The sequence below is a fragment of the Cebus imitator genome, unplaced genomic scaffold (assembly GCF_001604975.1).
Source record: "Cebus imitator isolate Cc_AM_T3 unplaced genomic scaffold, Cebus_imitator-1.0 Scaffold18, whole genome shotgun sequence".
Taxonomy (NCBI): Eukaryota; Metazoa; Chordata; class Mammalia; order Primates; family Cebidae; genus Cebus; species Cebus imitator.
Genome location: NW_016107333.1, coordinates 13,637,770 through 13,649,685, shown reverse-complemented (window position 1 = coordinate 13,649,685; position 11,916 = coordinate 13,637,770). Strand labels below are relative to the sequence as shown.

At 43.3% G+C, this 11,916-nt stretch overlaps 1 protein-coding gene across 2 annotated transcripts in view; it reads left to right on the top strand.

Moving 5' to 3' along the window:
* HAL (histidine ammonia-lyase) overlaps nt 1-4,712 on the top strand; it is a 26,738-nt gene extending 22,026 nt beyond the window's left edge. Inside the window, exons 19-21 of one of the 2 annotated variants that reach the window (XM_017516189.2) lie at nt 2,714-2,805; nt 2,922-2,991; nt 4,337-4,712. In XM_017516189.2, coding sequence (XP_017371678.1) covers nt 2,714-2,805; nt 2,922-2,991; nt 4,337-4,365 — 191 coding nt within the window. In that variant the 3' untranslated portion in view covers nt 4,366-4,712. Of the gene's footprint in view, nt 1-2,713; nt 2,823-2,921; nt 2,992-4,336 lie in introns of both variants that reach the window. The other variant, XM_017516186.2, reaches the window with a different exon arrangement.
* Nucleotides 4,713-11,916: the final 7,204 nt, after the last annotated feature.

Sequence of the window (11,916 nt, the reverse complement as noted above, 5' to 3'; positions counted from 1 at the left end):
CCCTCCCCTCCCCTCTTCTCTTTTTGTTTGCACTTTTTTGTCGCTCTGTCATCCAGGCTGAAGGGCAGTGGTGCAATCTCAGATCACTGCAACCTCTGCCTCCTGGGCTCAAGCAATCCTCTTGCCTTCAGAGTAGCTGGACTACAGGCATGTGCCACCAGTGGGCCCAGCTAATTTTTATATTTTTGGTAGAGATGGAGTTTTGCCATGCTGCCCAGGCTGGTCTCGAAATCCTGAGCTCAAGTGAACCACCCGCCTTGGCTTTCCAAAATCCTGGGATTGCAAGCATGAGCCACCGCACCCAGCCATGTTCTGGGATTACTGGTGAAGGTCAGCGGTCTCTGCACAGAGGCAGCCGAAAACTACTAGACATAAGGAGAGAATACCAGGAAAGGAACCCTGCATTCCAGAAAAAAGGCATTACATAATAGCCTATGGAAGGAAGGAGGGAAACCTTTTCAAAGGGAATAGCTTCAAGAACTCAGGGTAGCAGAGGTCTGCAAGGTCAAGAGAAGCATCTTTTTTTTAGAGAAAGGAACACAGGTATAAATTAGTCTCAGAGATAGATAAAATGAATAGTGTTCAAATTTTAAAACTTTGAGAACATATTTGTAATACATCTAAGTAGAACATATGTTTGCAATATATCTAAGTGGTACCATTATTTGTTTGCTTAGGATTGTTTTAATTCATGTGAATTCTACTCTGTTAAGGTGAAGAAAATAATCATATAAAACTAGAAGGTGTTTCCATGGTTCTTCCGATATGTGTTTTCATTGTGTTCAAGGATTTTTTTTGGAGGATTGAAGATGGTTATTAGGCCACAGAATATCAGCCTATTTCAAAATAAATGAGAGCCATTTGAAATATATCCAGCAAAATCAAGATGCATCACACCCCTTGAATTTGTAACAAAAAATTGTCAGTTTTTAAAATTCCAGTTGATGGATTCAGGGAGAACTGCTGGTTATAGATAGCAACAAAAAGCATTTAACCAAATGTTGCAGAGGTAGCCACATAAGGTTTTCCTGACAGGTTTTACATTTATCTTGCAGTTTTTTCTGGTCTTTGACATTACTTGTCAGAGCATGCTTCTCTTGAGGTAGCATCGTATCACCAACACATATTGAATATTTATTGTGTGCATTCAATCTTTCAATTCATTTAACCTGAACAATAACCCAAAAAGGTATGTACTATTATTCCATTTTATAACAGGAAACCAAGGCAGAAGTTAAATAATGTGCTCGAGGTTATGCAGCTAGTAAATGGCAATGCTAGAATTGAATCTCAGGCAGTTGGTTCAAGTTCACTGTCTTAACCACTCTGCTCTGCTGCCATATTAATTCCAAAAACTGAACTAGCATCTTCATGATTTATTGGACTTATCTGCAAGATTGCTTCATATGTCCTTCTGTGGAAGTTATGTCAAAATGAAACCTCTGTGAGTTGAGAGTATGCTACTTTAGTCAGATCTCTATAATACCTGTAAAGTTTGGGACTGGGGAATAGGGCCATTGTTTGGCAATAAGCCAGGATTTATTCTAGTCATTGAAGTGGCTTTACATGAATAATATCTCTTCTCACCCACCAACTCCTCACTCAACTTCTTTGATCAAGATGGATGACAACTGTTTCCTATTTCCACCTTTATGTAAATTTCAAGTTGCTTTGAGTTTTGCTCTTCTCTTTGGCTTGAAATACTTGGCACGTAGACCTCTGTCAAGGATTTGAAGGAGTCAGTGAATGAGCAAGTGAGTCTTTAGTTGCCCGGGAACTAACTCTGTAATGTCCGTTTCGAGCCTTCAAGCTTAAAGGCTCTCAAGTCCACTAAAGCAGAAGTTCTAGAAGTTAGGAATCTGTGTATTGTCTTTCTTTAGCTAAGAATACTTATTAAATGTGCCATACCTGTAATAAATTCTGAATATTGAAGTCTGTATTTCTCTATATTTTTCCCAGTCTAGGTTATGAAGAGGTTTTTATTGAAATACAATTCAAGGTTAAACCACTTTGGATTCCATGATTTGACAAGAAAATTCATTTAGAAGCTTAAAGTTGATCAGACTGTCTGGGTGGTTAACTCAAATACAGTATTAAAAACATTTGACTTGTTTTTCAATTTATGAAGTACATTACGAGCTCTGGTGAGTGCAGACAGGTCGCAATGGGAGAGAATGAACTTGTGGAATTCATTGTGGATCTGGAAGTAATTTTTCATCTTCTAGTCCAATATCCCCACCCCGCGATTCATATGGAATTGGAAACCACGAGAAGTAAGGCACTTTGATGGAATGCACACAATTATACAACAGAGCTGTGGCTCAAGATGAGGATCAGCTATTCTTTCTGACTTCCTTCCCTACCCACATGACCCAAACTTGGCTGGCAAACCTTGGTTAGAGGATGTTAACAGGGGACATGGAAGGCTTTGCTAGCACAGATGAATGTGCAGCTTCCTGGGTAGGTGTGCAGGTCTGGTAATTATTCAGGTAAATGTCTCAATTCTCCCCTTCTCAGCATTAAAGATACAGTCAGGGGTTAGAAAACAGATGAAAATGGCGACTAAATACCAAAGCAACTTCATTCTACCCATAGACAGAGAACAAACCATCTGTTAGTTGGCTGGTGATGGCTGTCAACTTTGGGAAATCCACATTCTTCAAGCATGAAGTCAGACTTTCATCAGCTACCCTCTTGGAATTTCTTGTTTCAGTGCTGGCCATAGAGCTTCTTGCAGCCTGCCAGGGTATAGAGTTTCTACGTCCCCTGAAAACAACCACTCCGCTGGAGAAGGTCTATGACCTGGTACGCTCTGTTGTAAGGTAAACTCAAACAGGTCTCTGAAATTTACATCATTTCAGCACTGTGAACCTTGGCAGGGCTTACTGTTTGGCTGATGGGTGGCTATGCTCTCTCTGTAGGCCCTGGATAAAAGATCGCTTCATGGCCCCGGACATCGAGGCAGCACACAGGCTGCTCCTGGAGCAGAAGGCAAGCTGGCCCTTTGGCTTGTTTTTTAATTTTTAATTGTTATGTAATCCCAGCACTTTGGGAGGCTGAGGCAGGTGGATCACCTGAGGTCAGGAGGTCAAGACCAACCTGGCCAACATGGTAAAACCCCGTCTCTACTAAAAATACAAAAAAAAAAAAAAATTAACCAGCTGTGGTGGCAGTCACCTGTAATCTCAGCTACTCAGGAGGCTGAGGCATGAGAATCGCTTGAATCCGGAAGGCGGAGGTTGCAGTGAGCCAAGATTGTGCCACTGCACTCCAGCCTGGGGGATAGAGTGAGACTCTGTCTCAATAAATAAATAAATAAATAAATAAATAAATAAATAAAAAACAAAGGGGTTGGTGAGTGGGAGGTAAAAAGTAACCAAGGACCTGAGGCAGTGTCTCTCTAACATTAATGTGGATATGAATCTGCTGGGCATCTTTTTAAAATGCAGGTGTGAATTCAGTGGGTCTGGGGTGAAGGCCAAGATTCTGACTTGTCCCAGGAGATGCTGATACTTCAGGGGCACAGGCCACGCTTTGAGTAGCAGGGACAAAGGAACAGAGCACCTGTGGCATGGAAATAGGACAACAGGGAAATTCAGTTCACTGCCTTTTATTGTTTAAGGCTTGCTTTAGAAAATGCACAGGTCCAGGCCATGCGTGGTGGCTCACACCTGTAATCCCAGCACTTTGGGAAGCCGAGGCGGGCAGATCACTTAAGGCCAGGAGTTCGAGACCAGCCTGGCCAACATGGTGAAACTCCACCTCTACTAAAAATACAAAAATTAGCCGGGCCTGGTGGCACGCACCTGTAATCCCAGCTACTCAGGAGGCTGAGGCACAAGAATTGCTTGAACCTGGGAGGCGGAGGTTGCAGTGAGCTGAGATCATGCTACTGCATACCAGCCTGGGTGACAGAGTAAGACTCCGTCTCACAAAAAAAGAAAACACACACACACACACATACACACACACACACACACACACACACACACACATCCTGTTAGACCCTGGAGCAATGATCCTTCACTTTGTCCACACCGAATTCCCTGGGTTTTGTTTGTTATTTGCTTGCTGGCTTGTTTTGCTTTGGAAAAGTATGCAGCTTAAAATCTTTATGATGACTTTAGAAAGTTTTGTATATTTAAAATCTTTAAGGCAACCAAAGACTAATTGACACAGGTCATGTGTCAAATGGCTTAGAATAAAAGCAAGCAAACAGCAGCTGTGTGTCCAGTTATATATAGAGGAAGTTTTGACTTCGGATGAAGTTGATGTTTAATAGCATGTGGAAACAAGGTTGTCGATATTTCAACTTTGCTTTGTCCTTGCTTTTCAGGTTTGGGAAGTAGCTGCACCCTACATTGAAAAATACAGAATGGAGCATATTCCAGAATCCAGACCTCTTTCTCCAACAGCCTTTTCACTGCAATCTCTGCGCAAGAAATCCACCAAAATCCCAGAGTCTGAGGATCTTTAACGGGCTTTGTCGTGGAGTGGCAGATCAGAGGGCAGTTTGTTTAGCACAAACCAATACTAGGCTGAAGGAGAGACCTGAGAACTTTCCTAGGTAGATCAATCCATTGTATAATTCGGTTCTTTTAACACCTGCTTTGGCTAGGCTGATGGTAGCATTACAGTTGCTAAATTCAGCACTGTGTTCTTGTCATGGTTCGAGACACACCAGGTATTTTCAGATTTTAGGAGTTTTTTTTCTTTCTTAACAACTTCAATAGGCTACTCACTCTTTTTTTTTTTTTTTTTTTTTTTTNAGACGGGGTTTCACCACGTTGGTCAGGCTGGTCTTGAACTCCCGACCTCAGGTGATCCGCCCGCCTTGGCCTCCAAAGTGCTTGGATTACAGGTGTGAGCCACCATGCCCGGCCTAGGCCACTCACTCTTAAGGGTGAGAAGAATAACCACACTTGTATATGTCTGTTTTTTGCCCTTAGCATTAGATGAATTCATATTTGGAAACAGATTGATAGTATTTTTTTTCTAAAAAATTAGACTTTAGTTAACCTTATTATTATTATTTAAATTTGCTTCAACAAGCTTTCCACCAGTTGATTTGCTTTGGCTGATTTTACGTTGCATGATATGCCTTAATATGCCTTCATAAATCACCATTTCAAGTCAGAATTTGTCCTCAAGCTGCTTTTTTCTTCTATTAATTGGATCATAGTAAAGAGTAGTCAGTAGGTCTTAAGCTATTAAATAGAGATTAAAACCAACAAGGGATTTCATGTGCAAAGGAGATAAGGAATGAATATAAAGATTGCTATTTGGGCGGCTCTTATCAAACTGTGTATTTTGTATTTATCACTACACATATCCCTAATATGCTTACACTGGAGTTTGAGGTTAATATTTTCACTTCCTGGGTGTTAGTACTCTATTCACATTCTTATTGCAACCCTCCTCATTTCACAGATTAGGCATCTCTGGGGATTGACCAACGTCCTTTCTGTAATGGTAATCATTAAAATAAGTCCTATTGACAAAGGTCAGTTGGAGCCCCAGAATGTATTGCCCAATCTGCTTTTTCCCCCAAGAAGAAGATAAAGGACCTTCAGGGACGGCTTAAGTGTATCTGTCCAGATGAAGGATGGGTCACATGACCTCTTGGCTTCCCAAGGCTAAGCTCTGTGACTTTGCACCCATCTGTGCACATGTGTGCAAGACCCTCCAAGTGGTCTGAAACCATAGCTCTAAAAAGTGCAGCTGGTAGAGAGGAGGACAGACACACTTGCCAGCTTGCCTGATTGCTGTCTAAAATGGGCCCAACAGTGGATTTCACAATAGAGTTTTCACTCTTTAGATTTGCAGCTTGTCCACAGGAAAGGCGGAAACTGAAGTGAAAACTGCTGCCCACAGCAATTCAGGGAGCAAAAAGTGCTTAGGAGCCTGTTTACCTAACAGTTGTTCGTGGTACTATTCTTTGTCAAAATGTGGACACACACAGATGAGGTTTGTGTCTTGTCATCCATGAGCTGCCGTTGAGCCAGTAAACCCCAGGGAATGCTGGATTCTCATGGCCCCTGCGATCCTCTGTGTCAAAATGACACTTTGGCCAGGCATGGTGGCTCATGTCTGTAATCCCAGCACTTTGAGAGGCCAAGGGGGTGGATCAGGAGGTCAAGAGACCGAGACCATCTTGGCCAACCTGGTGAACGTTGGTCCCGTTTCTACTAAAAATACAAAAATTAGCTAGGTGTGGTGGTGCATGCCTGTAGTCCCAGCTACTCAGGAGGCCAAGGCAGAGGAATCACTTGAATCCTGGAGGTGGAGGTTGCAGTGAGCCGAGATTGTACCACTGCACTCCAGCCTGGTGACAGAGCGAGACTCAGTCTCAAAAAAAAAAAAAAAAAAATGACACTTTGTCACTGAGTTTTCTACATAGCCCTATTAGTAACCAACAGCACATGCCTTCAGAGGAACTTCAAGGTAAACATGGAATAAACTAAGTATCAATTGTCTTATGGTGTCCCTTATTCTTAGGTTTTTATAGCAAAGCTTAGCTCCTCTAACAGCAGTTAATCAAGCTCCTGAAGGATTCAGCTGATGGTTGTTAACTGTCTTTAGAAATATGCTTGACTCAATATACTCTTTCCCACTGAGTAGCAATGAAAGAATTGAAGGCATCAGGATTTCCTCCCCAGCCCTGCAGGCTCACCTGGGCTTCATCACAAGTTGTCTCAGGGCAGCCAGAGGAAGCAAACCCTAAAGCCCAAGGGCTTTTCAAGCTCCTGTTGTGTCACATTCGCTAACGTCCTGTTGGCTAAAGCAAGTCACGTGCCAGGCCCAGAGTCAATTTGGAAGAGTACCACTTAAGGGCATGGGCATGTGATTTGGTGTGACCCATGAGTCCATATCTGCCAATCTACCACATGCATAAAATCCCATCACAGCCCGGGGCAGTAGCTGCCGCCTGCAATCCCAGCACTTTAGGAGGCCAAGGCAGGTGGATCATGAGGTCAGGAGTTCAAGACCAGCCTGGCCAAGCTGGTAAAACCCAATCTCTACTAAACATACAAAAATTAGCTGGGCATGGTGGCAAGCTTGTAATCCCAGTTACTCGGGAGGCTAAAGCAGGAGAATTGCTTGAATCCAGGCGACAGAGGTTGCAGTGAGCCGAGATCGAGCCACTGCACTCCAGCCTGGGCAACAGAGTGAGACTCCATCTCAAAAGAAAAAAAAAATGCCATCACAACCTGCAAAATTCAAAAGCAGATACATTTCATACTGCTTTAAACCTGCATCTGATTTTTAGATCTGGTCACTGGATTGTTTTTTATTACACTTTATGGTTATCTCATAAATAGCATGATCATTTTGCATTTTTTTTTGAGACAGAGTCTCACTCTGTCACCCAGGCTGGGATGCAGTGGTGCTATTTCAGCTCACTTCAATCTCTGTGTCCTGGGTTCAAGCGATTCTCCTGCTCAGCCTCCTGAGTAACTGGAATTACAGGTGTGCACCCTCATGCCCAACTAATTTTTGTATTTTTAGTAGAGACAGGGTTTTGCCATGTTGGTCAGACTGGTCTTGAACTGACCTCAGTTGATCCACCTGCCTTGGCCTCCCAAACTGCTGAGATTACAGGTGTGAGCCACCGTTCCCAGCCCATTTTGCCTTTTTGCTTACTTTTGTTAACAGTATTATTAAATGTAAACAGCGAATATACCAAAAAATAAGTTGGAGAACATTAGTTTCAGCCCAGAGGGTAGACTTCATTAGTCTAAAGATAGCCCCATTCCCTTGAACTTAATAGTTTAAGAAAGGGCTGGGATTGCAATTTGGGTCAATGAGACAGTGAAGAGATTTACTGGAAGCTTCTGAGAAAGTGTTTTCTCTCCTGGGAGGAATGGGAAGTCATTTTTCTCCACCTCCTGCTTGATCTGAATGAGGATACAAAAAGCGCCTATGGCTGTTGACAGCCAGCCAGATCCAGGGCAGAATCCAGCCTTGGGATGATGTTAACTGATGGCAGAACAGTGGGAGGGAAGGCATCCAGGCCTTCGATATCACTTAGCTGCTGGATAAACCAGTCCTGGAGCCTGCACTACCTCTGAATTTCCAATGGTGAGCTAATATGCTTCCTTATTATTATTATTATTTTGAGATGGGATCTGGCTGTTGCCCAGGCTGGAGTACAGTGGCGGGATCTCGGCTCACGGCAACCCCTGCCTCCCAGGCTCAAGTGATCCTCCCATCTCAGCCTTCTGAGTAACTGGGACTACAGGCATATACCACCATGCCTGGCTAATTTTTTGTAATTTTTAGGTTGCCCAGGCTGGTCTCAAACGCTTGAGCTCAAGAGATCTGCCCACCTCGGCCTCCCAGAGTGCTGGGATTAGAGGCACTAGCCACCGTGCCTGGTCAACTTCTTTATTTTTTAAAGCCAATTTCAGTCAGATTTTTGATACATCCATTAGCATTCTAGTCACTGTATTTGTGAGGTGTTATATCCAGGCTGTGGCGTATCAACTATCACATGCAGTCCTGTATTCAAGGACTTTCCATTGAATTGGGGACATAGTATGACAATTAATGGGCCAAGGATACATCCTCAAGGAAGGCAGAACAATTGCAGTGCTACTGGATCATCAGGGAGGCCTCCTGGAAGAGGTGACTGAGCTGGGATTTGCAGGATGGGAGTCGGAGAGAGAAGGGAGAAAAAGGCAGAAATGTAAGCTAAATGTCAGTGCCAGAAGATACTCATGCCTGGGAATCACTTCTATGTTTGGCCAATTTTTTTTTTCAACACACTCTTGCTCTCTTGCCTGGGTTTGAATGCCTCCAGGGTTCAAGCGATTCTCCCGCCTTGGCCTCTCGAGTAGCTGGGACTATAGGCGCCCTCTACCACGCCCAGCTAATTTTTTAAAAAAGTTTTAGTAGAAATGGGGTTTCACAAAGTTGGCTAGGATGGTCTTGATCTCTTGACCTCGTGATCTACCTGCCTCAGCCTCCCAAAGTGCTGGGATTACAGGTGTGAGCCACTATGCCCAGCCTGGTCAATTTCTATCATTAAATAAATGGTAACCAAGATGTCCCTGGTACTTGCACTCACAGTTTATTGCCCAGGCAGTGAGCTATAGATGTAAACAAATCATAACCCTTTGTAGAAGGATTGCAGAGAGGCTGGGAAGTAGTTAGGGGTCAGGCCATGGAGAGCATGACAACTCCTGCTAAAGGTACAGCAGAAGACGCAAAGTTCCAGCCATACAGGGTGGCTCTGAGATCTGGAGGGTGCATGAGCAGCTTCTACCACCTAGGTGCCAGGCGCCCAATGTCTACAGTAGCTTTGGTAGAACCACTTGGAAAATAACATGGTCTCATATTTTGGAATAACTTCCCATAAAAAAAAAAAAAAAAAAAAAAGACTCTCCAAGAAGCTGACATTGGCTTTACCCTTCTACTGCTTACTATTATAAAGACCAACATACTCATGCTTTGGGGAAAACCTGGCAAAACTATTTTAAATAAGAAAATTCACGTGTTTCACTAGAGTGTTATTCTTTTAAGAGAGCAGGCTGTTAATACTATCTGGCACTGATTCTACTCTTTAATGTCCATCTTACTGCCCTGAATGGATTGTAAACTCTCTGAAGGCAGGGTTCAGTTTAGAAACAATTTCAGAGATGGAGGGAGTCTATCCTCTACATTTTACAGATAGATAAAAGAGCTGGAGATGAAATTAAAGCCCAGGTTTGTGTCTGCTTCAGCATACAGTATTCCCTGCATTGTTTGTTTCTCACAGCATCTAATTGCATGAGTCTTCAATTCAACAGCGATGATAGCGTCCGTAAGGGGGCAAAAATTGGTTCTTGGGAGGCAAAACAAAAACAAAAACAAAACTTACACATTATAGTGATTTGTGGTTCTTCAAAGCTCAACCCTACCTGACAAAATCTTACTTCCTAAGGAGAAATGTAATTTTTCTCCTGTGGGGGAACAATAATTTTGAAAGGCTTAAAAGAAAGGAGAAAAGAAAGGTTGATGCAAGAGCCTTCCACCTGACTCTGAGCATCTGACACCTCCTGGTCTCTCCACCAAAGGACTTGGTCAGCTTGGTAGGTATCTTGTCAGAATCTATTCACACCACAAACATCTCAGTGCCTACTATCTACACTAAAGCCAAATTCATCTTTCTACGGCACTCTTGTCCTGGTCATAACATGTTTAAAAACTTTCAATGGCTTCCCCTTGCCTTAAGAACGAAGCTCCAGCTATAAGCCTGATGTTCAAAGCTGTGGAAATCTGACCTGACCTAACTTTAGAGCCCTAGCTTCTCACCGATTTCTTTACTCAAGAGGACTCATTGCCCATTGTAAGGTCTTTTAGGCTGACTGATGGCACCATGGATGCCATGGTAACTTCTGTGACCTACACAGACACTCCAGATGAGTTCCTAGAACTAGAAAGTCAGAAGTAACTGGAAGACCATGAAAAGAAGAAGAATGATCAACCCCTGCTGAGCCTAATTAACTTGAGACATTCTTCTATTGTTCCTTATTCCTGCCTCAACTGATAAGGCAATTGGACTTTGTAACCAACCTTGGTCAACCTCATGACTCCAGACCCTACAACCCCTTCCCAGCTTGCAAAAACCACCCTAAACTGTAATTTCTGTAACTTTCCACTGCCTGCCCCAAATCTATAAAACCAACTCCTATCTCATCACCCTTGGCTGACTCTTTTCAGACTCAGCCTGCCTGCACCCAGGTGAATAAACAGCCATGTTGCTCACACAAAGTCTGTTTGCGGGGGGAGGTCTTCTTGACATTCCATTAAAATCCTACCCAACCTACAAAGCTGAAAAGCTGAAATGGCAGCCCCCTTCCCCACCCCTCAGCTTGGAATTACTTCTTTGGTTTTACTCACCTGTGAGCATCATTCTTTGGCATTCTGTTAAGGAATTCATATGCTCTTTCCAATCCCCAGAAGAAGTATTTTGCTTAGTACTGCACCCCTGGGTTGGTTTGCTCAGCAGTGTGTTTTGATAAGTAATTTTCACTGTGACTATTTGTATGTTTGTACAGTCATTCATTAATTCATTCACTGATCATCCGCTAGGAATCGGTCACCTTACTAGATTCTGGGGACACAATGAAGTCCTTGCTTCTATTAACTTGCAACCAAGTGGAAAAGACAGTTAAATTACAATGCTATAAAGGCTATCATAGAAGTGTGCAAATGTGGGGAGGGGCGACCAGCTCCAATTTCCCACGTCAGGAAGAGAAGGAAAGCATTCCAGGCAGATGGAGCTGCGCTCAAGGCCCTAAGCAGCTCACTGTCCCATAAGGAACAGTGTGAATATTGGTGTGACCAGGGCTCAGAACTCGGAGCTGCTCAGACCTTAATGTGCATGTGAATCACCTGGGGCTTATTAGGATGCCGATTCGACTCAGCAGGTCTGGGTCCAACCAGAGGTTCTGCATTTCTAGCAAACTCCCCTGAGTTGCATGGGCTTACAGCACACGGGCCTGGGAGAACTAAGGCAGTTTGGGGTGGATGACTTCTTCTATCTTGAATCAAAAAAGGCATGAATGCTATTTGTTTAAGGTGAGTGCCTCCTAGTTGAGAAATCAGATGTGCTTTACCTTCTTGTTTCTTCAATAGAAGGATATAACCTTGTCTTGCTTGAATTCCTGGGATGAATGGAACTAACACTTATTTCGGCTTTTATGTCTATCTCCTGCATCCCAAAGGCTTACAGTGCCTAGGTGACTGGTCACAGGGGAGGCATCACACACAGCAACTGTGTGCCCCCACACTCTCTCAAGACTTCTTAGTCAATCGCACGAGGTTCAGAGCTCCAGAGACCCCATTGTAATGACAACAATGTGCAATGTTACCCTTAACCTTCCAATGAGGGGCATTTTGAGTTGCTTTATATTGACTACAGCAAAGCCT